The sequence below is a fragment of the Arachis ipaensis genome, chromosome B10 (assembly GCF_059453495.1).
Source record: "Arachis ipaensis isolate K30076 ecotype BB chromosome B10, ASM5945349v1, whole genome shotgun sequence".
Classification (NCBI taxonomy): domain Eukaryota; kingdom Viridiplantae; phylum Streptophyta; class Magnoliopsida; order Fabales; family Fabaceae; genus Arachis; species Arachis ipaensis.
Window position 1 is genome coordinate 11,697,646 of NC_142435.1, and position 27,055 is coordinate 11,724,700.

At 35.6% G+C, this 27,055-nt stretch overlaps 3 protein-coding genes and 1 pseudogene across 5 annotated transcripts; 2 read left to right on the forward strand and 2 right to left on the reverse strand.

Moving 5' to 3' along the window:
• Positions 1–1,413: 1,413 nt before the first annotated feature.
• On the reverse strand, positions 1,414–2,015 carry LOC148579151 (uncharacterized; annotated as a pseudogene).
• A 4,059-nt stretch (positions 2,016–6,074) lies between these two features.
• Positions 6,075–12,754, forward strand: LOC107620118 (ARM repeat superfamily protein). 2 transcript variants are annotated; one of them, XM_088506004.1, is made up of 21 exons: positions 6,075–6,615; positions 6,724–6,856; positions 6,949–7,085; positions 7,180–7,225; positions 7,486–7,698; positions 7,794–8,297; positions 8,402–8,536; positions 8,652–8,867; positions 8,947–9,036; positions 9,114–9,358; positions 9,482–9,570; positions 10,008–10,048; positions 10,364–10,394; positions 10,503–10,625; positions 10,706–10,923; positions 10,996–11,091; positions 11,188–11,300; positions 11,448–11,583; positions 11,714–11,818; positions 11,924–12,277; positions 12,508–12,754. In XM_088506004.1, the coding sequence occupies exons 1-20, from the start codon at positions 6,341–6,343 to the stop codon at positions 12,122–12,124; spliced, it is 3,147 nt and encodes a 1,048-aa protein (XP_088362130.1). In that variant the 5' UTR covers positions 6,075–6,340; the 3' UTR covers positions 12,125–12,277; positions 12,508–12,754. The 2 variants fall into 2 exon arrangements, with proteins under 2 accessions (XP_088362130.1, XP_020969100.2); XM_021113441.2 differs by having other exon boundaries at positions 6,222–6,615; positions 11,714–12,277.
• Positions 12,755–14,116: 1,362 nt separating this feature from the next.
• On the forward strand, positions 14,117–21,060 carry LOC107620119 (S3 self-incompatibility locus-linked pollen protein). 2 transcript variants are annotated; one of them, XM_088505930.1, is made up of 14 exons: positions 14,117–14,499; positions 15,793–15,855; positions 16,257–16,682; positions 16,776–16,857; positions 17,477–17,535; positions 17,693–17,787; positions 18,016–18,095; positions 18,226–18,309; positions 18,776–18,892; positions 19,229–19,314; positions 19,431–19,537; positions 19,899–19,990; positions 20,073–20,149; positions 20,490–21,060. In XM_088505930.1, exons 1-14 carry the CDS (start codon positions 14,347–14,349, stop codon positions 20,964–20,966), a joined length of 1,998 nt encoding a protein of 665 aa, XP_088362056.1. In that variant the 5' UTR covers positions 14,117–14,346; the 3' UTR covers positions 20,967–21,060. The 2 variants fall into 2 exon arrangements, with proteins under 2 accessions (XP_088362056.1, XP_088362055.1); XM_088505929.1 differs by having other exon boundaries at positions 14,152–14,499; positions 20,073–20,329.
• Positions 21,061–21,620: 560 nt separating this feature from the next.
• On the reverse strand, positions 21,621–23,177 carry LOC107620120 (uncharacterized). Its single transcript, XM_021113442.2, has 3 exons — positions 23,019–23,177; positions 22,248–22,912; positions 21,621–22,072 (listed from the first exon to the last, which is right to left on the reverse strand). The coding sequence occupies exons 1-3, from the start codon at positions 23,175–23,177 to the stop codon at positions 21,622–21,624; spliced, it is 1,275 nt and encodes a 424-aa protein (XP_020969101.2). The 3' UTR covers position 21,621.
• Positions 23,178–27,055: the final 3,878 nt, after the last annotated feature.

The window sequence follows — 27,055 nt, forward strand, 5'->3', positions numbered from 1 at the left end:
GACTGAAGGCACTTTAAGCACCTTCACTACCATCTCCGACCTCTTCAGTCTAGACGAAAGAGGTCGGAGATGGTAGTGGGGTGCTTGAAATATCTTCACGTCAACTCTAATACAGCGGTTAGGGATACCCGCAAGAAAAAAATATTTTATAAAAACACTTGCATTTAAATGATATGTGAAAAAATAGAATTAAAATTAATGGATTTAAAGATATTAAGAATTTTGAATTTATTGAAACAAAGGAGAAAAAACTGGTGAAGGGACTAGTTTGGTGCACGGCATTCAATTTCAGGGACTAAAATGAGTCACTTAACGCAAAATGAGGGATTAATTTGGTGCATCTACAATGATGACATAATGGATGACACGTGGACGAATATTGTTGCGACACGTGGCACAAACAGACACGTGGCCAAATAGTACTGTGACATGTGGCACAACCATCTACATCAGCATGCCACGTGTCACTGGTCAACATATCATCATACCATTACACGTGGCCAAATCATGGAGTGACACGTATCACTAACAGCCCACGTCATCATGTCATGTCATCACGGAGTTAAGCCCCATTTTGGTCCCTGAGATTGGCGAGTTGCACTGATTTAGTCCTCCAGATCCCGATTGCACTAAATTAGTCCTCCATATTCGAAAAAATACACCACGTTAGTCCTTAGTATATTTTCTGTCATCGGAGGACTGATGCTGTTAGTGACGTGGCCAAATATTGCCACGCTGGACACATTAACGGTTAGATGACGTGACTTAAAATTTGATTTGCTCCAATTTAGTCCTTATCCCCCTTTTAAAACCTAAATTCACCCCGTGACTTCATCATCTTCTTCTTCTTCCCGTTTCTCTCTTGTTCTTCATCTCCTACTCCCTTCCGAGTTTACCATCATGATTGCAAGTGAGAGCCAGAGTTTCATGCGGTTCAACACAAGGAGTTCCAGTCAAAGTAAAGCATCGGGTATTCTACAGTGGTGTGGGTGTGGGTGCCACCCTGTTCTTCGATGGTTCACAACAGAGGCTAACCCTAATAAGCCATTCTTTGGGTGCCCTAAATTCAGCCCACAAAATAAAAAGTATGATTCACAAAATGATTCACAGTTTCATCCAAAATAGGCTACACAGATCAGGTACATCTTCATTTCTTCTTCCTTGGTGGCTTGAAACCAGGTGTTGGGACAATTTTCAAGAAGTTGGCCAGTCTGGATGATGTGGCTGAGCTTGCTCCTTGTAGTGGATCCATAGTGACCGATCCTGATGGTGGTGTGGAGGACCTCTTTTTGGTCTGCAACTTGGATGGCCTCGCAGGTGGATCCTGTTTCAGTAGGACATAAATTTAGTTGAATGTGCACAAGAATTTTAAGTATGAGTTGTGAAAATAAATGCAACTACCTCCTGACTATGTTAGGACTGTTGTGCGTCGGAGTAGTTGGGCTGGGAAAGGTCGATCTCAACCACCTGGACATCAACTGGTGCAGGTGCCTGAGCAGGGGCTTCTGGAGCAGCTTGAGAAGGTGCTTCTGGAGGAGCCTGAGCAGGTGCATCTGGAGGAGCCTGAGTAGGTGCTTGATCAACATTTCCTTGTGCATTGGGCTTAGCCTTAGCAGCAGCGGCAGCTGCAGCTGCATCAGCAAGAGCTTGAGCAACATCAGCTGCTCTCTTTTATGGACAACCCCTCTTTGTGTGCCCCTTCTGTAGACAGTATCTGCAAGTAAATGATTTAAGTTGTCTCTTTAGAGTCCTAGTAACCTTAGATTTCTTGCTTCATCCATTACCCTCATCTGCATCCTTTCTCCTTTTCTTTGTCAGTGGTCCGGTCTTCTTCTTTTTCTTTGGAGCTTGTGGTCTATTCTACTCAGATTTTTCTAAAGAGATTGTCCAGACAATGGATTTATATAATGTGCATAAGTGTCTCTATATGCGTTCATGGTGAGCCACTTATGACAGAAATCTTCAGGTCTCTTATTCACCCTTGCGAGTGCTGCACACGCATGTACATAGGGCATTCTTGAAGTAATTAACATAATAATGTGTTATTAAAGTATTTAATAATTTGCAAATACACAGGTCCTAAAGGCTGGTTAATTACCTGTTAACATCCAAAATTGATATGTGCACAGTCGCTTGCCCAAATCCACTACCATGTTAGTTGGATGACCATGCACTTCAAACTTCTCATACTCATCATCCCCAGTCCAGATTGGCATCCAACTTTTAGACTCCTTCCTGATCTTGTCCAACCTACTTTGAACCATTGGTGGTAGTTTTTTCACATGGTTGGCTAACTTAACTTTGTTTTTAGCGATTGTTCTCATGACAAATATTCTGACCTCCTTAAGTAGCGTGATGATTGGCTTGGCCCTTGCTTCCTTAATTCTTGCATTAAAGACCTCGCATGCGTTATTGCAGATATTATCAAGTTTAGGAGCATGACTAAATGCTGACTTTGTCCACGAGTCCATAGGCCACTTGTTCAGGTAATTCCAGGCCTCTTCATTAATTTTCTTAATCTTCTTCATATTGTCAGAGAAATCTTGATAAGTGGTTGATCATGCGCATTCCCAAAGTAACCCTCTTAACTCTAAATCTTTCCACTGCTTGTTAAAATTTCTCCATAAGTGCCACATGCAGAACCTATGGTGGACATGAGGCATTACCTCCTGGACTGCAGAAAGCAGGCCCTGCATGTGAATGACATACAATTCGTGATACATAATAGTCCCTGAGATTCAACTCGTGACACATAATAGTCCCTGAGATACAATTCGTGATACATAATAGTCCCTAACATTTGTTTAATGAACCTGAAGTGGTCCCCTACATTGAAATCGTTCCCTATTTCTGTCCCTATATCATATTACCAATAAAGAATACTGTACACAAATATTTCCCTCATTCAGTACACAACTGTTCAGACCAACATGTCAACACCTTAACGAACAATTTACATTAACTAGCAATAGGCTACACCTTAAGAACTGTTGTAATAATAGAGTATACTATGAAAGGGCAGGTTTACCTTTTGCATGTCGCTCATGAAGCACCATTTGTTTTCTTTATAGTCTCTGAGGTCCTCATGGAGTAGCTCCAGAAACCACCTCCAATTCTCCGTGTTCTCAACATCCACAATTGCCCATGCTATAACATAGATGTGATGATTTGCGTCCTGACCCACTGCGGATAAAATCTGGCCTCCAGTTTGTGTTTTAAAGAATGCCCCATCTAAACCAATCAGTCGCCTACACCCTGCCTTAAAACCATTCTTGCACCCAATAAGACATACATACATCCTCTGAAAGATCACCTCTCCATCTGGTTGTGGGATGGTTCCAATTCTAACTGTTGAACCTGGATTACACTTTAAGAGTGTTTCTCCGTAGTCCCTGACCATTACATACTGGGCCTTCTCATCTCCATACACCACAGCTTTAGCGTCTGCCAAGGCTCTAGAAATTGAATTCCTATTTAACACCAGATCACACTTAGACTTGAAGTAGACAGCTGCCTCACATTGTCTGAAGTTAGGATATTTTCTAACATTCTTCACTAACTTGCTAGTCAACCAGTTCCTATTTGCAGCTCGGTTGGTGGCTTCTCTAGCACATGTGTGGTCGTCATTGAAAGTTTTTATCTACCAACATGTCTCCTCATGATCCTGTGAGGCATATACCACCCACTTGCACTCCTCAGCCTTATAGACAGCCCTGCATCTCACAACATCGTTCTTAATAAATTGAATCCGCCTACCTTCTTGAATTATAAACTCTCTCACTACCTCTCTGAACTCAGACTTTGTATTAAACTTCATCCCCACCTCAAGTTTTAAATCACTGAACCGAATACCATCTATAAATATCAGGAATACATCATCTGGCTTTTCTTCAGAAAATTCATCTTTCGAAGGAGGAGGAGTCTTCATTTCCTCCGAGTGCCAAGAGTTTGCCCCATCAGACTCTGCTCCAGGATCCAAAGCATTGTCTGTGTTTTCATCTCCTGCGACAGGGACTTCTAAGAAACTTAAGTCCACCTCACACTCCTCATCATCCACCACCAATGCATCATTATCGTTAAGAAACTTCCTCTTAGACTTTGCTAGTCCCTCAGCAGGTGCATGCTTCAACCCGGACTCTCTTTTTTTGGTCTCATATTTTTTTCCAACGACATCATCATCACTTGAGCTATCATCTGTCCCAGGATCATATGAACTGTCCTCCATGATGTGTTCATCTTCAGAAGAAGACAACCTTAACACTTGTTTTTTCTTGTCATGTTGCTGTACCTTTCTCACTTTTGAAGCAGACCTTGTGCAATAGGCTTTAGTAGTGATTTTGGGCTTTGGACTTAGTTTGGGCTTGGACACAGAATTCCGATTGGGCTTGGGTTTGGACTTGGAGGCATTCTTCGGATTGGCATTGGTCTTGGAGGATGATGTAGTATTAGATTTCGGATTTGGGTTGGCATTTGAATTGGGTTTAGTTTTTAGGATAACTGGAGGAGTCTTGCTAACAGGCTTTGCAGTAGTAGCTTGGCTAGGATTAGAGTTGGCTGTGGTAGTGGGATTATGTTTTTGGGGTGTTGGGTTATTAGCACCAGGATCTGTTGGTTCTGTGCTCTATGGTGGTGAGGTATTATGCGTTGGTTCATTGTTGTTGGTGAATGGAGTCTCATCAGCAGGGGCAGTGGGTATATTAGTTTTCTTTGGGATCTTGTCTTGTAGGGGTTCATTGTCAGCTTCATCACTAACCTCTCTCAAATCATCATGGTCACCCTCAACATACACCACAATCTCATTTTCGTCAAGAATTTTTGGTGTTGAAACTGCATGCTCAAAGTAAACATCAACCAGCACATCATTCTTTTTACCCATGAAACACATCTCTCTCAACTCATCATCACAATTCAGAGCTCTTAACCCACTATCTAAACTCCTCCCAGGAATATGCCACCAACATTCTCCTATCCTATCATATCTTAGTTCTTTATAATAATTTCTAACCCAAAAAATATCTAAAGTATCTACATCAATGTCACCAACGCATGTCTTCTTATTAGGAGAATATATAGTCATCCCGTTTTCATCTTTCTGAAACTTTTTCCCATGGTGAAACATAATATCTAAGTGCACATCCATCTGCATGATTCAAAAAAATTCTTTTTAGCACCAGTTCCACACAATGAGACCTTTAAGATAGTTTTTATCAACTACATTCATACATGACAGAGATATATATCAAAATAAAACACATTTATCCACCATCGGAACAGAGCAAGAAGACAAACCCCAAAAAAAACAGTGGCAAACAACATCGAAATAAAATCCTAGCCCAAATTCCACTACAAACCTTAGGAAAAAAATAATATACAAAGCAAAAAACTATGATCAACAACCATCAACGCATTCCCAAAAATTTGAAAAAATAAAATTTTCATCTCTTCACTAACCTCGGTAACGGAACAGAAGCTCCTTGTAGCGGCAGAGTACCTCCTCAGACAACTATACAGTGTTCACTCGTGATCCAGCAGTCTCCGGGAATCCTATTGCAGTTACTCGTTCCTATGTTGAGTCACTCATGGAGGAGTTGAAGACGAAGAGTGGAGACAAAAGAGGGAAGCAAATGTTTTGTTTTCCATTGCATACAAACGACGTCGCTCAAAGGGGTTCTTTAGCGCCAAATTAGAAACGACGCCGTTTCCTACTGTCCAGCGTGGCAATATTTGGCCACGTCACTAACGGTGTCAGTCCTCCAGTGACGGAAAATGGGCTAAGGACTAACGTGGTGTATTTTTTCGAATCTGGGAGACTAATTTAGTGCAATCGGGATCTGGAGGACTAAGTTAGTGCAACTCGCCAATCTCAGGAACCAAAATGAGACTTAACTCTGTCATCACGCCATTAATAAAAAATTGGTTAGGGACTAGCGTGGTATATTTTTGCTAATCTCAAGAACATAATTAGTGCAATTAAAATTTTAGGGACAATTTTAGTGCACGACGCGAATCTCAAAATCCATTTGGTGTTTAACTCCATAAAATGACAAGTTCTAAACAAAAGAGAGGGGTTCGGTGAGACAAAGTTCAAACAAAACACAGTAAACATTTGAACTCCAAAGCATATTCTTCCAAAACCCAAAATCTGAAGTGAGTCAACAATAATTCACCGAAAACCAAAAACCCTGTCAACCCAAATATATGAATATAATAAAAAATAAAACCTCTTTACCTCCCTTAGTCCCTTGAACACAAAGCAAAACCCTCAATCACAGCACCGCACACCCTTGACCCTCAGAGCCTCCCATTCTCTCCATCTCTCAATTCTCAGAACCAAAGAGAGATGGCGCAGTCGCTGGAGCTCTTGCTGATTCAATTCCTCATGCCCGACAACGACGCCCGCCGTCAAGCAGAGGACCAAATCAAGCGCCTCGCTAAGGACCCCCAGGTGGTCCCCGCCCTCATTCACCACCTCCGTACCGCCAAGACCCCCAACGTCCGCCAGCTCGCCGCCGTCCTCCTCCGCAAGAAGATCACCGGCCACTGGGCCAAGCTCTCTCCTCAGCTCAAGCAGCTCGTCAAGCAGTCCCTCATCGACAGCATCACCATGGAGCACAGGCATATTTGTTACTCTTCTGTTCAATTCTGTTATTGATAACCGTTATGCAGTTGTAACCGTTTTTTGTTAGTTAGTTAGTTATTGAATATGATCATAGTAATGTGCAGCCCTCCCGTAAGGAAAGCGAGTGCTAATGTAGTGAGCATTGTTGCCAAGTATGCCGTTCCGTCCGGGGAATGGCCGGATTTGTTGCCATTTCTGTTCCAGTGTAGTCAGAGTGCACAGGAAGACCACCGCGAAGTAAGATTTTATGTTACTTTTGTTACATCACATGCATTCCTATTTGATGGACTCGACATCTAACCGAGTGCTATTGATCTTGGGATTCTAAGGTGGCGTTAATTCTCTTCAGCTCATTGACTGAAACAGTTGGGAACGCTTTCCGGCCACATTTTGCTGCTCTTCAAGCTCTTCTACTCAAGTGCCTGCAGGATGAGACTAGCAACCGCGTTAGAGTTGCTGCCCTCAAGTAAGCTAATGTTCATTCCTTGTGTTGTATCTGTTCAAACACTGATTATAGTATCTGTTGTTGCTTATGGAGAGAGCTATGTCTGTTTTGTTAGGGCGGTGGGTTCTTTTCTGGAATTCACTCACGATGGAGATGAAGTGGTGAGTCACTGCTGTTTATGTAATTTAATCTTTTAAAAACAAGGAAAATATATATTTTGATTATAGGGTTGAAGGGTTTGTGCGTTTTGTTAGAATGAAGAATAGGATTTCCAATTCCATATTGGTTTGTAAGTAATGAGTTTGTAACTCGTAAATTTGAGTGGCATATAAGTGAAAACTTAATTTGATGCAATCAACTCCCTGAAATTGTGTATTCTCACTCCTAGTTTTTTTCTGATTTCTTTTCTATATGTGTGCAGATCAAATTTCGGGAATTCATTCCAAGTATCTTGAATGTAGCACGTCAATGCCTAGCTTCAGGAGAAGAAGATGTTGCTATAATTGCTTTCGAAATTTTTGATGAGCTGATAGAATCTCCTGCACCACTTCTTGGAGATTCAGTCAAATCCATAGTGCAGTTCTCCCTTGAGGTTTGTTCGAGTCAAAGTTTGGAGTCTAATACACGTCATCAGGTGGGTCTGAATCATGAAGTATATTTCTAAAGTTTTTTGTACTCCTGTTATTGTAGCTATGTTGCTCACATACTGTAACTTGCTATGTCTAACAGGCAATTCAGATTATTTCATGGCTGGCAAAGTACAAGTCGAACACTTTGAAAAAGCATAAATTGGTCATCCCTATCCTGCAAGTTTTATGCCCTTTGCTTGCTGAATCAACAGATGAAAGTGATGATGATGATCTTGCACCAGATAGAGCTGCTGCAGAAGTTATTGATACAATGGCTTTAAACATTCCAAAGCATGTTTATCCACCAGTTTTTGAATTTTCTTCTGTAAGCAGTCAGAATGCAAACCCAAAGTTTCGAGAAGCATCTGTAACTGCATTAGGTGTGATTTCAGAAGGTTGTTCGGAGCTCATGAAAAGTAAGCTCGAACCTGTTCTCCATATTGTTTTGGGAGCTCTGAGGGATCCGGAACAAATGGTCAGAGGGGCAGCTTCATTTGCTTTGGGTCAATTTGCTGAGCACTTACAGCCTGAAATTGTATCTCATTATGAGAGTGTTCTTCCATGTATTTTAAATTCTCTTGAGGATGCATCTGATGAAGTAAAGGTATGCACTGGGGAAAGGAATGGTTTATCAATAGATTATCTGCTACCACTTAAAAGATTCAAGTCAACTGCAATTTTTTTAGCATTATCTGTAAATTTATGCAGGAAAAGTCATACTATGCTTTGGCTGCATTTTGCGAGAACATGGGTGAGGAAATCCTTCCTTTCCTAGATCCTTTGATGGGAAGATTATTGGCAGCTCTCCAAAACAGTTCCCGTAATTTGCAAGAAACATGCATGGTAAGGGGAACGTTCAGCACTTCAGCATCCTGTAAAGGTTTTCAGGATCATAATGAATTGCTATAGCTTTCTTGGTTTTATTAAAACTCATTATTTTCATGTGGTGTTGTTGCAGTCTGCCATTGGTTCTATTGCTTCTGCTGCAGAGCAGGCTTTCTTTCCTTATGCTGAAAGGGTTTTAGAGCTGATGAAAAATTTCATGGTGTTAACTAATGACGAGGATCTCCGTTGCCGTGCAAGAGCAACAGAATTAGTCGGAATTGTTGCGATGTCCGTTGGCAGAATGAGAATGGAACCAATATTACCTCCCTACATAGAAGCTGCAATTTCAGTAAGTGCCTTTGCACTTAACTCTGTTGCTGACTGTGCTTTTCCCCTCCCCCCTGGATTTATTTTCTCGTTATTTTTAGGGATTTGGGCTTGAGTTTAGTGAACTTCGGGAGTACACGCATGGATTCTTCAGCAATGTTGCTGAGATCTTGGAAGATAGTTTTGCACAGGTTTGTATGGATTAGCATTATATCATTACAATGTCATACTCACTCTTACATAAGTGAAACTTTTTATTGGTAAACAGTATCTTCCTCATGTTGTGCCTCTTGCATTTTCTTCCTGCAATCTTGATGATGGCTCTGCGGTGGATATTGACGAGTGCGACGATGAAATTGCTAATGGATTTGGAGAAGTTTCTTCGGATGATGAAGCTCATGATGAACCAAGAGTTCGAAATATTAGTATTAGAACTGGAGTGTTGGATGAAAAGGCAGCTGCAACCCAAGCCCTTGGCCTGTTTGCGCAGCACACAAAGATTTCTTATGCTCCGTATCCTTTGACTGAATTTCTGAATTATGTTTTGGTTACTCAGTTTACAAATAAAGGAGGGAAAAAAAAAGGGGAAAATCAGCATTGATGGTTAAATTTTTTGAATTCTTAAATCATTTTAAGATATTTGGAGGAGACGCTAAGAATCTTGGACAAACACTCTAGTTATTTCCATGAAGATGTTAGACTACAGGCAATCATTGCTTTAAAACGTAAGTGGAAACTAATCATAATGATCTGTTTTCAAATCGTTTGCTATACCTATTCTTCTGTTTGCTGCTTGTCTTTTTTATTTAATGCATGGTAGGATTCTAGTACTTTCCTTGAGTTATTTTTCTGGTAGATGACACCCAAGATGCATTTTACTGTGTATAATATTATATTACTATTCTAAAAGGTACCAATTAATGTGCCCAAATCTCCCATGATGATTAAATCTATCAATTTAGTCATACAGACATTCCAATACAATGAGGATGAAGTGGAAATGTAATGCACTAATAATATATTTCGCTTGCTAGTTTTAAGGTCATATTTTACATGAATTCTCAAGCTTTAATTGTGCTCGCAAGTACTGCATTGATATATCTCATCAATGAATTCTGATTAAGGTGCATGCACTTCGTTTTTTTTTTTTTTTAAACTGCAGATATTTTAACTGCAGCTCATGCTATCTTCCAAAGCCAAAATGTAAGTCTGATCAGTGCTATTTTCCTTTATCCACTTTTATTCGTTTAGTCATTTTTTGCCAGTCGTATCTTTTGTACCTTCCCTGTAATTTGATATTGGATTCGGGTTTATAACTGTAAGTCTGTAACTGGCAATTAGTGTCTCCATTTTGATTACTCAACATTTAATTTGCTTATCATGATTAATGGTGGAGATTGGATACTACTTGATGAACAGATGAAGAATTGTAGCTTCTCTCTTTTTTTTAAATAGTTGTTCTCTAGATTGATGCCTTTCTTTTACTGCCACCAAAATTGATAGATGCTTACTTTTCAGGATGGTGCTGCAAAAGCAAAAAAACTTCTTGGTAAGAACCTCCACTGGAATAGTAAATCTTTTTGATGTTGTATGGGTTCATGATGATAATCCAGTTCATTTACTCTGTATAGATTAATCAGTCTGATACATTCTACAGATACTGTGATGAATATTTACATCAAAACTATGGTTGAAGATGATGACAAGGAAGTGGTTGCTCAAGCATGCACTAGTGTGGCCGACATCATAAGAGATTTTGGTTTCGCAGCTCTTGAGCCTTGTAAGCATAAATTTACATGATCTATCATTTGAACTCATCTTTCTGAGATCATGCTAACGATAGATTTTCTCCAACACCAGACTTGCCCCAGCTTGTTGAAGCAACTTCATTGTTGCTTCGAGAGGAATCTGCTTGTCAGCAGATAGAGTCAGACAGTGAAATTGATGATGATGATGCTTCACATGACGAAGTGCTTATGGATGCTGTATCTGATCTTCTCCCTGCATTTGCAAAGTCTATGGGTGCTCAATTTGCTCCCATCTTTGCACAGCTATTTGAACCTTTAATGAAATTTGCAGTAAGTCGGTGCCCCATAAGTCTCACAATTAGGAACAAATCACAAAACTTACATCCTCACTTTGAAATGCAGAAAGCTTCCCGTCCCCCTCAAGATAGGACCATGGTTGTTGCCTGCCTTGCTGAAGTTGCTCAGAACATGGGTTCTCCAATTGCGGCCTACGTTGATGTATTTTTTGTTCTCTTTAATTTTTATTTTTTGCAGTTATGCGATTCCATTGACTATGTTATCATTGATATGTAAAATGTGATGCATTTTTCTCAGAGAGTGATGCCATTGGTACTCAAAGAACTAGCATCATCTGACGCAACGAATAGAAGGAATGCTGCATTTTGTGTTGGAGAATTGTGCAAAAATGGTGACGACTTGGCTTTAAGGTATCCTTTCGCATGCTACCTATGTGATAACTGTACATGATTATATATGCCAGTCAATATATGCTTCTTTAGAGGTTAAATCATGTCCACGTATACCTTGCATTTTATTTTTACCTTGATTCAGTGTTTTCCTTAATCGAATACCAGATACTATGACAATATATTACGTGGACTTCATCCCTTGTTTGGGGAGTCCGAGCCTGATGATGCAGTGAGGGATAATGCAGCTGGTGCTGTGGCAAGGATGATTATGGTACACCCTGAATCTGTTCCACTGAATCAGGTAAGTTCTTGCTCTATTATGTCATTATGCAACTTGGTTTTCTTTTCTGCAATCAAATATTTTAACGTGTAAATTGCATCTCTACCCTTTATTTTTTCAGTTTAATAATTCTGTGAATGCTTTTTTACAGGTTCTTCCTGTTTTCTTGAGAGTTCTTCCTTTAAAGGAAGACCGTGAAGAGTCTATGGCTGTCTATAGTTGTGTCTCCACTCTTGTATTCTCATCCAATCCTCAGGTAATCCCCCCCCCCCCCCCCCCCCCGGGTCCCGTCTTTTGTTTTCTTCAATGGATAATATACACTAATACCAAACTCTGTTTATCCATTTTAATTGAAATGCAGATCCTCTCCCTAGTCCCTGAGCTAGTTAATCTCTCAGCTCAAGTGGTGGCATCCCCTGATGAGACATCTGAAGTTAAAACCCTAGTGGGCAGAACGTTCTCTCATCTACTTTCATTATATGGGCAACAAATGCAGCCCATTCTGAGCAATCTCTCACCTGCACATGCGAACGCATTATCTGCATTTGCCCCAAGAAGTTGATATAGTACAGACACAGAAAATTTAAACATTTTTGTTTGGTTTTTTCCCCGTTATGTACCAAGTATGTTTACAACGAAATTGAAATGGCTTGTTATGAAATGAAATTGGAGCTGTGTGGCTATGGTGCTGGCCAAAGATCATTGCCTTTGCCAGGTATGTTTGCCTTTTCAGAAATGTTACTAATACGGTAGTACCAAATGGTTCTCTTTAAACTGTTATATTCATTGCCCTGGTAAACACTAAACAAATCTTTTACCCCTGTGATCTTCTTGCAAAAGCGTTCTTTTGATCAATGCTTGTAACCTTTTTAAATTATGCCTCTTGTTTTCTTTTATAGTGCCAACAATTTTATGCTTACCTTTGATGGTTTTTACTTCTTGCAGGCTGCCGTTGCTCGTTTTTCCAGTGCCTTCTTCAGTTTTTCTTTTGGAGACACTGTTTTCTTCTCTTTCTTTTTCAAAATTTTCTTGTGTTCTTATGTATTTAATTATTTATTCATTTACTTGTATCTGTATTATGAAATTTTGGTTGTGTTTATTTCAGTGGTTTGGAGGGGTGACTTTTGTCTCAGCTTTATGTACCGAACTTTCTTCAAAAGTATATGTGATAATATTATTCAGTTTTGTGCAATGCTAGTATTATGTCCTTATCTGTATCTTGAATCTATAATATCACTGTACTTGAAAATACAATAAATAAATGGCTGAAAATCTCTTTTCTAAATTACATCTGGTCAAAACCACAGGATTCTTAATAATTTACTCTTAAGTTGTGACTATTACTTAGAGTCTTCCTCGAAATATTATTTAGTACATTTTTATAACCAAAAAAAATTAACTCCTCAAATTATATAAATCAGCATTTAACGTTAGAAATGGACTTATGATTTTATAAAACATTCTACTCATATTTGAGCCTTGGAGTATGTTCGGGGGAGTTAATATTTTATTTGGTCCTTAAAATTTGAGGTTGAATTTAATTTGACTTAAAATTTGAATTGATTTAAATTGGACTTCGAAATTTATAATTGTAATTTGCATTAATTTTTGAATTGATTTTGTTAACGATGTGTTGATTTGATACATTAACTTGTTGTAATTTAGATTTTTCAAATTCTATGTAATTGAGATTTATTAGAACTTTTGAGAAGTCCTAAATTTTTCAAATTAAATTTGTTGTTGTCATCTTTATGAGGATGTTGGAGAACAAATCAAGTTTATAAGAAGTCTAGTAGATAAATTATTATTGTAAATTTTGGAGTCTAAGTTGAATTAATTATCTTTTTACGAATCCATTTAAGTTCGACCTCAAATTTCATAGATTAAATTGAATATTAACTATTTCAGTATTTTGGGAACACTCTAAATAACATTTTTGAAAAAAAAAACAAAAAAGTAGTATCTAGAAAAAACTGTTTGGAAAAAAGGTAAAAAAGTCTATAATCGAAATATTCATATGCAAAAATAATATTTTAAAACTTATAATTATAAACAAAAGTTTATTATTTTGAAATTATAATGGTTTTGTCAATTTGCTTTCAACTATCAAATATTAAATAATTATTTTATATTCTTTTTTAATTATATTACTTAAAATAATTTTTTTCATAAGTTTTAAATATAAATTATAATAGGCTATTTTAAAATTACATTTCAACTAAACTATTTAAATATAAATTAATTGTCACGTAACTGATTATTCAAAAAATATTATATAAATAAAAATTACTAAAATAAGTTTAACTTTTTAGCCGTCTAAACACATCCTTACTTATTTGGTATTTGATGATTTTACATATATAATTGATAATTGACAAATGAACAAGAATAATTATAAAATACCAGAATTAAATTTAATCAAAATTTATAAAGTAATCGACCGGTTTAATTTTTTAATAATTCTAATTTTCAGAGGATAAAACATACTTAATTAAAATTAATTAATTGTACTTAAATAATTAACTAATTAGTGCCGGGACAGCAGAGTGGCAGTACATAACTGATAAGGGAAAAAGAGAAAGAAAAAATGTTAATTAATTAATTAATTAATTTGAAAAAGTATTTATTTTGCTTGTGTTTGTAAATTAATTAACTGTAATCGCACTCCTCGTTGAAAACGTGATGATCGTATAAATAAAGCGAAACCAATCTTCAGAACTTCGGAAACTTGGATTTTTCCATCACTTTTTCTCGGGAAAATCTTCTTGTTTTTCATTGCAAGAGATGGATCCAGAGCAGACCTTCATACGCGTGCAGGAGAGGTTTTCGCAGATGTTGACCCCAAAACTCAGAGTTGCTTTAGAGTATATGTATCTTGTTATTGCCATCACCTTGTTCTGTATTCTCGTTGTTATGCACGCCAATTACGTTCAGCAGGTCTATATCTTTTCTTTTCCTTCTTCCACTTTTAACTTTATCGTTAGGGCTTGTTAGAATTTGATGTTTTGTTCCGATTTAGATTTTTCTGTTATGCCTGAAACTCAGTTGATTTCTGATGGATTTTCAATGTCTGTTTGAATATGCATCAAATTAAATGATAGAATCTCGGAAGTGAAACAAGAAAATCTGTGTTAGAGTAATGAACTATGCTTATCTGCTAGATGATCATGACTCTAAATGCTACAGTTCAGTGGGTAGAATTTTAAATCTCTCTAAACATAAATGTATATCTGAATTTGTGTGCAATTTCTAGTCATAACTGAATTCCCAGCAAAGCCTGTGGTGCTCCGTTGCTTGTTGGTTTGTTACGTTATACCTATGCTTGAGAGAACCTGTATAATATCGGTAACAATAGAAAAGTAGGAGCTGAAGGGGCATATTTTCACTTTTACATGGATATAATCCAATGTCTAATACAAAATGTGACTGTGGCTGGGGAAATCAAGCGCAGCTTCTTGTTCCCAGCCCATCCCATGTTTTGAGTAAGTGTGGGAGTGAGATGAGAACAGCCAGAATCAGAGGAGGGTGACTTGGTAGCATTTATTTTGTGTAGAATTAATTTTCCTCGGTGCATTGGCAATCTATTTTAAGTCAAAACTTGCCAAATCTGTCAAGCCACTATTGAGCTCAATTTTGCGAAACCACCTTTGAAGCATGCATAATTTAAAACAAGCACAAAGTGGTGATTGGTGTAATAATAAGTTCATTATAGAATCCCCCTTAAAACTCAATATTGGAACTACGATTAAATACTTATAATGGACAATAGCACTGAGAAAATTTGGTATGATGTTTCTTACACCGAGAGTTGGATTAGCGAAGTGCCAAGCAATCACTTGTGTTGAATACCATTTCAAACCTCTAGTATCATTTGACTCTTATATTTCTGTCTTTCTCTTACTTCTCTAAACTTGCTTCTTGTCTCATTTTCGTCATTATTCATGAGATTTCTTCAGCATTGAGCTATTCATTCTTGGGGTTGCATTTGTCTTCCTACATTTTACATGTCCAAATTACATTGCATTATTATTCTTGACATTTAACCATTGAGGTCATAAAGCCATATATGCCCGGGGTTTTAGTGTTCGGTTACCCAAGAATCAAGGTGGTTCGAGTTTTTTCTTTTTTTTATCCTCCATAGTTAATTGCTTGTGTTAGATCAAATTCATTTTTTTTTAAATTATTTATTTATGGTTTCTTATAAGTATATACTTCTTCCTCTTTGTGAAGCCCGGTTGTTCAAGTGAGCTATCTGGAGTCGACACAACAGAAGCCCAACTAATTCTGATTAAGGTACATATATTTTTTCCAATTCTCATAATACATATTCAAATATCTACTTTTAGCAGTTTTTCTCTACGAACCAAACTTTGTGAAATTGATAATGTCTCACATCTTACTTTAGTTATCTCCTAAAGATTTTTATTTATCAAAAACTCTTCTTTTTCTTGTATTTAATTCCCACTTTCTTTGTATAGCTCCAATTGCCTACTTTAAGGTTTAGCTAATTTTTTATAGATATAGAACTATTTATCAACATAAGCTTTTGGGACAGGTGCTAACTTTTCATAACAATATTTGTAGTGCTAACTTTCTTTGTATAGCTAATTTTTCATAACAATATTTGTGATATAATCTATGTTCTTTTTGCTATCTTGCTGCATGTATGACACACTTTTAAATAATCATTGTAGATAACCAGTGCTGGCTTTTGGTCGCATGTTGATTCTGAATCAAGCAAAATAGATTCTGCTGGAATGGATGTTGCAAAAGATAAAATAGAGGTTGCTAATGTCAATGGAGATGAACTGACATTTTTGGCTTCAAAGTTTTGGTGGAATTGGATTGGTTCAGGTGCTAGGAGGGGAAAATTGGTGTTTAGGTTTTGGAAGACAGATACTCATCAAGCTGAAACCTCTACAAGTAGCCAAAATTCTAGGCCAGTGATTGAAGAAACTGTCATAAAAAATGATAAAGAGGAGCATAGAAATAGTTTTACTTTGTCAGCCAAAGAGACCCTAAAAGCCGCTATTACACATTTTGGCAGAAAGTGGTACAGGCGGATCTCCTTTATTTGGAGACACACAGTGCAGATAATTAGAAATTTCCAGAAGCTGTGGGTAAGCTGAAGTATTCCTAGCCATGATTTTTCATATAGAGAAAATGATAGACTTCATTCAAATCTCTGCTTAACTTCAAATTCTCAAGTGCAGGATATTGCTGGTATACGCCTAAATCTTGATATTCCCAAATGGATGCATATCCTTCATTTGGAGAAGTTTAACAGTAATGCAGGTAATTACAGTTTTTTACACTTTATTTGAGACTAAAATGCAGAGAAAAAGGCAGTTTCAAACACATATTAGGGAATCCACGTCCCGTATTGTTAGGGTTTACATTTTCGTTCTCCAAAAATCATGTGATTTGCGAGTTTTCTATGTGTGTAGACGTCTCCTCCCCACACCGCGCAAAAAAAAAAAAAAGGGGTTTTCAATGAATGTTTTTATTCTCAAAAAAGGTAGAGAAATGGTTAAATGTTATTTAAATAATTTAACAAAAACAAATCCAACAGGTTAACCTAGATGCAGATAGCTTTCATGCTTATAATTTTCCTCACTTGGTCAAATTTACATGTTATTAATGGTTGCTTTGTGCATATGATACAGATGGGTTCATTCCAAACTCTAGTTGCATTAGCAAGACTTACAAAAAAAACACAAGATTTTTCCAAACTTTACTGTTATTGGATTAAATACATAACAGGTGTAATATGAATTAGATATTGAATCTTCGAGCCTTTGCATTAGGAGATGTCCTAAATTACTGAATTTATGATTTTCTCCCTTTCTGTTCTTTTCAGTCACATTCCGTCATGTTATTTTCTTTTTTCAGTATGTTATGTTTTCAATTTCAGTGCAATGGCTTACAAAGGCGAGCAAATCTGAACCTACATATTTGTACACTACGGAAAAGGTATATTATAATTGTTCTTAACGTTGAGTTTTACTATGAACTTTCTGCTAGAGAGTACATGGTTTTGATATCTATGGGTGGGTTCTGTAGTTTGTTGAAGCTACATATAGACTGCACATCATTATTGTTTGTCATGTGATGTTATTCTGTTCTTCAGGGTTATTTCTTGTTACCTGAAAGTGCAAAGTTCCGTCATAATGTACGAACTGTCAATGTTAGCATATCAGCTTGGCACTCATGCTTTGGAAATAGGTAAAGACATTAACATGGCTATCAGGGTTGGGTTGGGTCAAGAAAGGATACATTATTTTCATTCTTAACTCCTTACTTTCATGTGGTTTTACTACTGAGAGTTGTAAACCTTACTGCTAATAGGAAATTTTTTCCCAGCATCATGATGAGATACAGTGTTATTTATATATGCTGCTCAGACTTGATCTTATTTTTATATTTTATATTGAATTTCTTTCTCATTACTAGGTGGCAGCAACTACTCATAAACAGATTTGTTGGATATGATACAATTTTAATCAACAGTTTATTAAGTTCTCCTGGCCAAGGTAAACTGTCTGCTCTCTGGATAAACTAATTGACAAAATTTCCATTAACCTCAAGTATCTGTCACCCACATTTTTTCTTGAACCATAAGCATTTAATTATTTCTTGAATATTTTTGGAACTTAACCACAGGTTATCTGTATAACTACCAAACAAAAGAATTCTATAACCTTAGCTATGCACAAGAACCTCCAGAAGGCCCAGCTAGGTTTGGAGGTTTGTTGATTTACTCTGCTATTTACTTTGTTGAGAACCTCTTGTTTAGAAATGTTGTATTTTGCAGTCCCTACTTTAACTAATGGATATCTTCTATTTGCCTACTGATATCCTGTAGGTTGTAGAGGAACTTGGCATGAAATTCATATTCAACTCTAGATTTCAGATTTCAATGGTCCAATATTTGTTATACTTTAAATGATTTGACAATAAGTGATTACCATTAATAGCCTAGCTCTCTATTTGAGTATTGGGGCAAAAAAGTCTTAAAAATCTTCTAGAGTAGAATGTGCAGTCTCTTCAAAAGACCATCATCAATTGGCTGGAATCCCATCCCCCCCCCCCCCCCCCCGAAAAAAAAAAAACAAAGACTACATCTAGAAATCCTCTACCTTTTTCAGTTTATAATTAATTAACTACTGTTTGCTGTTGGCTTGTAACTTATAAATCATTTTTGTCGATGCAGACTACCTAGTAACAAAATGCGGTGTGCTTATGATGTCCTTGTTTGTATTTTTTACTACCACAATGTCTGTATCATTTACATTGAGAGAAACACAGACTCGAATGCTGAAGTTTACAGGTAGGCATTATTTATTTTCATTGTGGAAAATTAGTTTTGTGACACCTGCATGTATTCATCTATCTTGTTATTCAGCCATTTCCCCCATTGATACTTGCTTTTCTAAATTCACCTAAAATGTGAGGCAATCAGGATTGTACAAGACTGCTATCACCTTGCAATTGGGATGTTTATTCAGAAGGTTTTTTGTCAACTATGTTTTCTGGATTAAGTGTGCTAACCATAAGAACAGCTTCATTTGAGCTTTGGCACTATCTAATGTCATAGTAGTTCATGGTGTTGTGCACATTGGAAGAGACTCCCTTTTGACATCTTCTAGTCTTTGGCTCTTTGCAGTGCAGCTTCAACACCATGCTCGGCATCGCCTTCCGACATTTCAGTTGATCTTTGTACATGTAATTGAATCACTGGTTTTTGTTCCTGTAAGCACTCGTTTTAACTGATAAACAATATTTGTCTGAATGCTCAGTTGTGCAATTTCATTTTAGTCTTGGCCATGCTGATAGTTTTCTTTTTTTTCTTTTGGTTATTTCTTCAGATTATGATTGGTATTCTGTTCTTTCTCTTTGAGTTTTATGACGACCAGCTGCTTGCCTTCATGGTCTTGATTCTTGTCTGGTTGTGCGAACTCTTTACTCTCATTAGGTATATCTATCTCGTATGGTCTTGGGTTTAGACAATCACTGTTTTGATTTTTGCTTTTGACTATATTGGATAACTGTTTCGTTTTGAGGCTTAGTCTGAATGTTCTTGGCCAAATAGGGAATTGTAATAAGGAGCTACTACTTTTGTTTAATAAATATATTGGCCATAATTATAGATTCTTTTGACTGGTGTTCATATGAAGTTTCATACTTTCATCAATTAATTGAATCCTTATGACAATTGTCCTTATTCAATTGTTGAAATGACGAATAGTCCTGCCTGTTGCATTTTTCTTAAACATACGTGTGATTAAGCAAGTGTTTGGCTGACTTCTGATATGGTTTTGCTATCTTACATGCAGTGTCCGAACGCCAATTTCAATGAAGTTCTTCCCTCGCTTCTTTTTGCTGTATTTTCTGGTCTTTCACATATATTTCTTCTCTTATTCATATGGTAATGTTTGTAATGCTTTATTTTTCTCGGTGCAATTTAATTAATATTATCTGGAAATAATTTTTTTTAAAAAAAATTCCAGGTTTTTCATATTTGGCTCTATCTACTACAGCAGCTTTTATGCAACATCTTATCTTGTACTTTTGGAATCGTTTTGAGGTAAGAAATGATAAATGTTGGCGTGTTACAACTTTACAAGTCCTGAGTAAAGGGCCCAGTGTCATTGAGGCATTGGAGATTGGACCCTCCTTAGGTTCTTCACTTATCATGGTAATGGTATCATTGACATGTTTAATCCTAAATGAGGACCTGAAGAAGGGGATAGGAAATAAGGGCCAAGTGAGTTCTGTAATTTACAAGTGATCAGAAGAATTCTTTTTATTATTAGGAGAAGAAATATAACTCTCAGATCTCAATAAAAGTTTTAAACATTTCTCTGTACATTTAATTGTTTGTCATATTTACGTAATTGAAGTGTAACTCATACTATGTTTATTAGGTACCGGCATTGCAAAGATTCATGCAAAATCGACGGTCACATCAACAAGACTTTCACATTACCTCATCTACTATTCTTGCGTCAACCTTGCACATCACAAGATTGAACACAAGAAACCAAGGAGTAACTAACACAGATTCAAATTCAGGGGTAGGGTTCAGGCCGGGCTTTGATCCATCGGCGCCTCAGAACAGTGCAGGAGTTGCTGAGCCTCCACGACGACCAGAAAACAATCAAGACACCGTAGCCAACCCCGTGCAGATTCCTGGGCAAGCTGACATTCGACAAGCAGAAGGCGGTCCGAACCCCGGTTCCATGAATTCATTCAGTTCTATGTTATTATGGATCTTAGGGGGTGCTTCATCTGAGGGTCTCAACTCGTTTTTTTCAATGTTCAGAGATGTTAGAGACCAAGGACAAGTTTTTGCTGAAACTCCTCACGATGAAAACCGTGAGAATCAGGATAATGACAGATAGTGGTAGAATATTAGATTTTGATCATAAGTACTTGTTAATACTTAATATAGGAATATTGTACGGCATATCATATAGGTGACTGAACTTTCTCTCTCTTTGGTCCAAATGAAAATAAAACTAACGAAAAAAAAATGTGTATATAATGTATATGTATATTCTTTATAGCTTTTTTTTTCTTTCATAAATATTGAAGGTTTGATGTCTATTCTGTCTTCCTCAAAGCTAATAAGCTATAGGCTGATGGAATTGTTCCCCAAAAAAGATAAAGAACTTATAAAGTAGGAGGAAAAAGATTCTCTAAAATAAGGAAAATTTGTAAAATAATAAAATAAAAATTAATTATCATTTTCATTCAAGAATAATTAGATTTTTTATTTATTTTACCAACTTTTTTATTTTACGAGCTGAATGCAGAATAAAATGAAATTTACAGTGAAGTCTAGTAAGATACTCATAAAACAGTGGTTAATTGATTATAGGTATTATATACACAAATATATGTAATTATCAGCTATTTTCTATGGAGAAATAATCCAATGCCAACATTGTGCATGAATTGTATATCTATCATTACCAGAAAATTTGTGTCTTTAACTGATAGCAAATGCATTCATATATGCATACAAAATATACAAATGTACAACTATGGTCATCATTAGCAACAATTTTCTAAGATTCTAAAAGCTTCTTGGCGTTGTTCATCACTCAATTCTTTGGGGAAGTCAACTAGAAACTTGACATGGAGGTCACCTCTTTTCCCATCGTTTTTAATGGTTGGCATGCCTTGACCTTCAATAACCTTCACATATCCAGGGTATACAACAGTATTTTCAAATGACAAAGTCAACTTCTCCCCTCCTAATACAGGAATTGGTAAAGAGCACCCTGTGAGTGCATCTACTAGAGGAATCTCAATACATATTTCCAAGTCATTATTGCCTTCTCTTCTAAACAAATTGTGTTTCTTTTCTTCAATTATGAACACTATATCAGCAGGGAGGTATCCAGGTTTCTCATCACCCTTTCCCTCAAATTTTATCTTTGTTCCTTTTCTCCATCCTGGCTTCACTTCAATCTTTAAAATCTCAATCTCTTGGACCATTACCCTGTTGCAAAATTAGTTAATAAGTAATATTATTCTAATTATCGAAGAGAAATATTTTGTATACTCATTGTGTCTCTATGCGAATCGCACATCTCATTCGAATAAGTACATATAACACAACTTAAAATTAAATGCTTAGTGTAAGATCATGACATGATAGATTAAGAAAAACATACCCGGGATGTTTGATAACATCTCTGGTAACTTTAATCTTTTTGGTGCATCCAAAGCACAAGTCCTCAAGTGAGCATTCTATGATCTTCTCAACTTCTGGTGGTTTCCTTCTAACTGTTGTCTGTGAAAATAAGATAGGTGTTGTCAATCTACGGCTCAGATTGCTTGACACCGACACTTCAGGAACATGTTCAGAATCCCCAGGAATCCACATTCCCATATCATTGATTATAGAAGATGCACCATGACGATGAGATCCTGCATGGTATATCAACTCTGGCCCTGATATTTCCAATTTGCTATTGCTCCTTAATAATGGACCTGATGTGGTTCCTCTTCTGCTCAAGATCCTCTTTAGAGGATTTGAACTAATTTCTGGTAACACATTATTATCATTATTTTTAATACTACTACTACTATTATTATTGTTATTATTATTATCATCGTTTTCATTGATGTTCTTGTTGGGGCTAGAACTTCTTGATAGGGAGGTCGGCGTTGGCGTGGTGCAACGCCGGCTTCCAATTCTAAAGAGGGACTTTGTTTGTGGTGTTGGTGTCTTGGATCTTCTGCTTGCTACCCTTGACAAAAATTTTGGACTCCAAATATCTTCATCCACTCTTTTTTTATCATCATTCTCCACAAATCTTTGGTGTGCTGTTATCCCCTGCAAATATATAATTAACAAAAATCAAGATTATTTATCTCAATAAATCATATAAATACATGATTCCAAAACCTGATAAAGGCTTAGATTATATTATTTATTATACCTCATCTTCTTTCTTGTCGTGGTGCTTTTTGGATACAAGGGATTTGTAGGCCTTGCTCATTTCTTTGATGGATTTAGATTTTGATTTTGGCATCTTATTAGAGAAAGAGAAAAGGTGAAAATCAAATGCTTGTGAGTCCGTAGTTTGGTGCCTTCCCATACGTATACGTATACGTATAATTATGTGTAGAGAGAAAGAGAGAAGGGGTATGTAGGAAACAATAACAGAAAGGTGAAAGAAGGAATGAAGCCATTGAACGAAACATTTGTGTTCTGTTCATGGTATGTTACATGGATTTTGCACTATATTTAGGTGCAGTAACAATATCTAAATCCAAACACTACATTTTTGCTAAACTTGTAACTATAATAATCTTGAATTCGTTGGAAATATAAAGTAGCCGTTGGATATAACTAGGTAGCCAATAACTCCAAATTGATATTTTCATTTTATTTAGAGAAGTTTTATTCTCAATGTAATAAGATTTTATTAAAAGAAAAATGTTAGGGAGTTAATATTTTTGTCAATATTAGCCAATACTTTGAGTCAATATTTTATTTTTATATTATTAAGATTTAAGATAAAATGTTTAGGAATTAAAATTTAGTATAAAAATATCTTTGTTAGTGTGTAAAAATGATAAATTTTACTGATTATATAGCATAATTCTTTATTAAAATTAGGAGCGATATTAATAGTATCTATTTCTTAATAATATGATAAAATTAATATAAAAACAAGAAAAAAAAGTATGTATTTACTTATTGTTTTGCTTAATTAATAATGATATATTTTGACAATTCTTTAACTTCAAAATCTAATTTTAGGAGCAGAAATCACTCTTTTCTATAAGCTATCAACTAAAAATAAAAGTATATCAACAGCAAAATTTCAAAAAATTTTATCGCAATAAATTGTATTATCTTATAAAATTTTTTGAAATTAAAAATTAGCATTAAAAAAACAAACGATAAATGGTATTATTTAATAAAAAGTCTTCTGAAACTTTTGAAAAATAAATATCATATAGCTAGGCTCATATGTCCAAACTTTTATGACGTATGACACATGCAATATGTTGATGAAAAATGATGTGTTAAACATCTGCAGAGCCTTGTGATTTTGAATGATCTGATCCTAATTCTGCCTCATCTGGAACTGTAGCAATCTCACTGCCTCTGCTCGTAACCTGCTTCATGTAATCAATCCCACACGCATTACACAAAGTCTGCACATAATTAAATAATTAATATGAAATTTCATTTCTAGAATACAAGGACATATACTATTTATACGGACATTTTATTGAGGTGTGGTGTCGAACATATTTTAGATATAATACATTTTAAATATGACATCTATTAATATTCATCTAAACACACGTGGATATGTTTAAATATTATCATATGTTAGATATGTATTTTTAAAATAAATTTAAAAATAATATATATTATTATTTATTAAAATAAAAATTATTTTAAATACTTTATTTAATTAAATTAAGATATTTAAAATAATTAAAAAATTAATTTATATTTTAATATCAATAAAATTTTAAAATATTATTAATAAAAAATTTTAAATATTTTTATTTAATGAAAACAAAATAAATACACTAAAAATTATATTTATAATAAAAAAATTTTAATTTATAAATTTAATATATATCTTATAAAATTTTAAAATTTATCTGTGTGCGTATTTAGCGTTGTATTGTATCCTGTATGTATCTGTGAATCATAGAATATATATATATATATAATGTTATAAATATTATATTATTATATTATAGTATGCACCGTGCAGATGAGTGACGACCTTATATCCGAGAGGGCCCCTTGCGCCACACTGGAGATCTTGTTGTCTTGCAATAATAATTTGTGCAGTATCTATTCCGATCATCACTATGCAGAATCACTCCTCTTTCATGCCGCCGGTTGCGACGGCGCCGGCCACCGAGCATGCTGCTTGCACTGCCATCTGAACCAAGGCTGCAGATAGAGGCCACGAAGCATCTCTTGCCGCCACTTGGATCGGGAAGAGTGTTAATGAGAGCTGTTGATGAACAACGTTCATTATTCTTCAACTCTTCCTTGTTGCTTGCTGATTTCTTCAACTCTAATTCTCCAATTTTTGGATTATCCATACTTAGATCTTAAAAATGCAATCAATCAGATTGGAATACATTTTTAAAAATCAAATTAAAGGGCTATAATTTGATAATATATCATGAAAAATGTTTATTTCTAAGTTAAAAATACAATCAAATTAAAAAAGCTAACTTAATTTAATATTAAAATAAATAAATATAAAATCAATACGAAATATAGTTATAATAAGAATAAATTTAATTATATTGGTCAAATAACACGTTTGTGTATATTATTATTATGAGTATAAAAATCGAATCGTGTAGGATCAAGCTATAGCAACACATGTGATTTTGCTAGTCATCTTCATTAATTTTGTTGTAGATGTTGAGAATGAAAAGAAACCTACTGTATTAGATTATGAAATCAAACTTTTCTATTTCTTTTGTCTTTATTTGCTGGGTAGACTCAGATTGGAAGATTGAGTGGACTGAAAGGTTAAGGAACCGCATGTGATATATATAAGAATTTTGAATTTAAATAAAAAAAGAAAGACATATTATTATTATTATTTAAAATTAGGAATGAAATTCGAATTTCTAACTTTTAGATAAAGGAGCCACTTAGATAGAGATGTCAAAAATGTTTTTTTTTTTAAACATGTTTTTAAAAAATTAAAATTTAATACATAAAATCAATTAAATTATATTATTTTTATTAAAATTAGATCGGACAAATCAATTTAGCAAAAAAATTAATAAATTAAATTTTGAATCGGTATAAATTAATATTTTTTTATAAAAAATTACTACAATATCCCTATTATAAAATACAACTAAAATATTCTATATATATATAAATTTTGAAAACTTTAAATTTTAACCCTATAACGACAGAGAAGAAAATGACTAGAATTTATGATTCTCAAAATTAATATATATAATAAGAGTATTTTAGTCATTTTATATAATAGGGGTATTATAGTCATTTAAAAAATAATATTAATTTAGATCGATTCAAAATTTGATTCACTATTTTTATTATTGAGTTACAAAATAAATATCTCCCATATTATCTAGAATAACCATCATCTTTCCAAAAGATTAAACTGATTTTAAGGTTCACCAAAAGTCAAACTCTTGACCTTTCGGATCTAGCGCTTTAATACCATATCATGATATCACTCATCCCAAAAGCTTCAATTGATGGAAAAAGGTAACACTAATGGTTATATCTCTAATACTTCTTAAACATCTATTGTACACATTGTATAAATATTCCATTGACTCCTCGTACTTTTTCTCCTTATTATTATTATTATTATTGTTATGGTGGGTAACCGGAGATTAATGGGTTGGATAGCGTTGGTTGGCCCAAACGTATGAAGGAGGTGGCTTTCGAGTGGATCTGTTCTCGGTGTTCCTCCGTCCGACTTGCACGTGTGAAATAATGGGGGGTGGTACCTGCAAAGACACTCCGATGCCTAAGTTAGCAAGAGTGTGAGCAGGTTAGAGAGTATTGGAACTTAGGGATACCTGAATGGTGTCAGTGTATTTATAGTGGTGAACCAATAACCACCGCTGAAGTAGTGCCACCTTTTTAGGTGGATAACCGTTCCCATATCTTAGGGAGGTTAAGATATGGCTCTATGAAGTGGTTAGAGAGTTTCTAGGGGCAGTTACTCATTCGAATGAGTGTTATCTGCCAGCTAACCCTCGTATCCGACTTCTTTGGAGCAAGTCGTGTTTAGTACCGACTTCTTGGGATGAAGGCTGGTACTGGGTGAGGGCCAACCCTTTGGGTGAGGGCCGACCCTTTGGGTTGGGCCTATTTGCTTGGGTCCTGGACCTTTATTATTGGGCCAGGGTATGAACAGTGCCCCTACTCGAGCCCAATTTCCTTTTAGGATTTGGGTTCGAGTATTCAACTCGGGGTCGTAGCCGATTT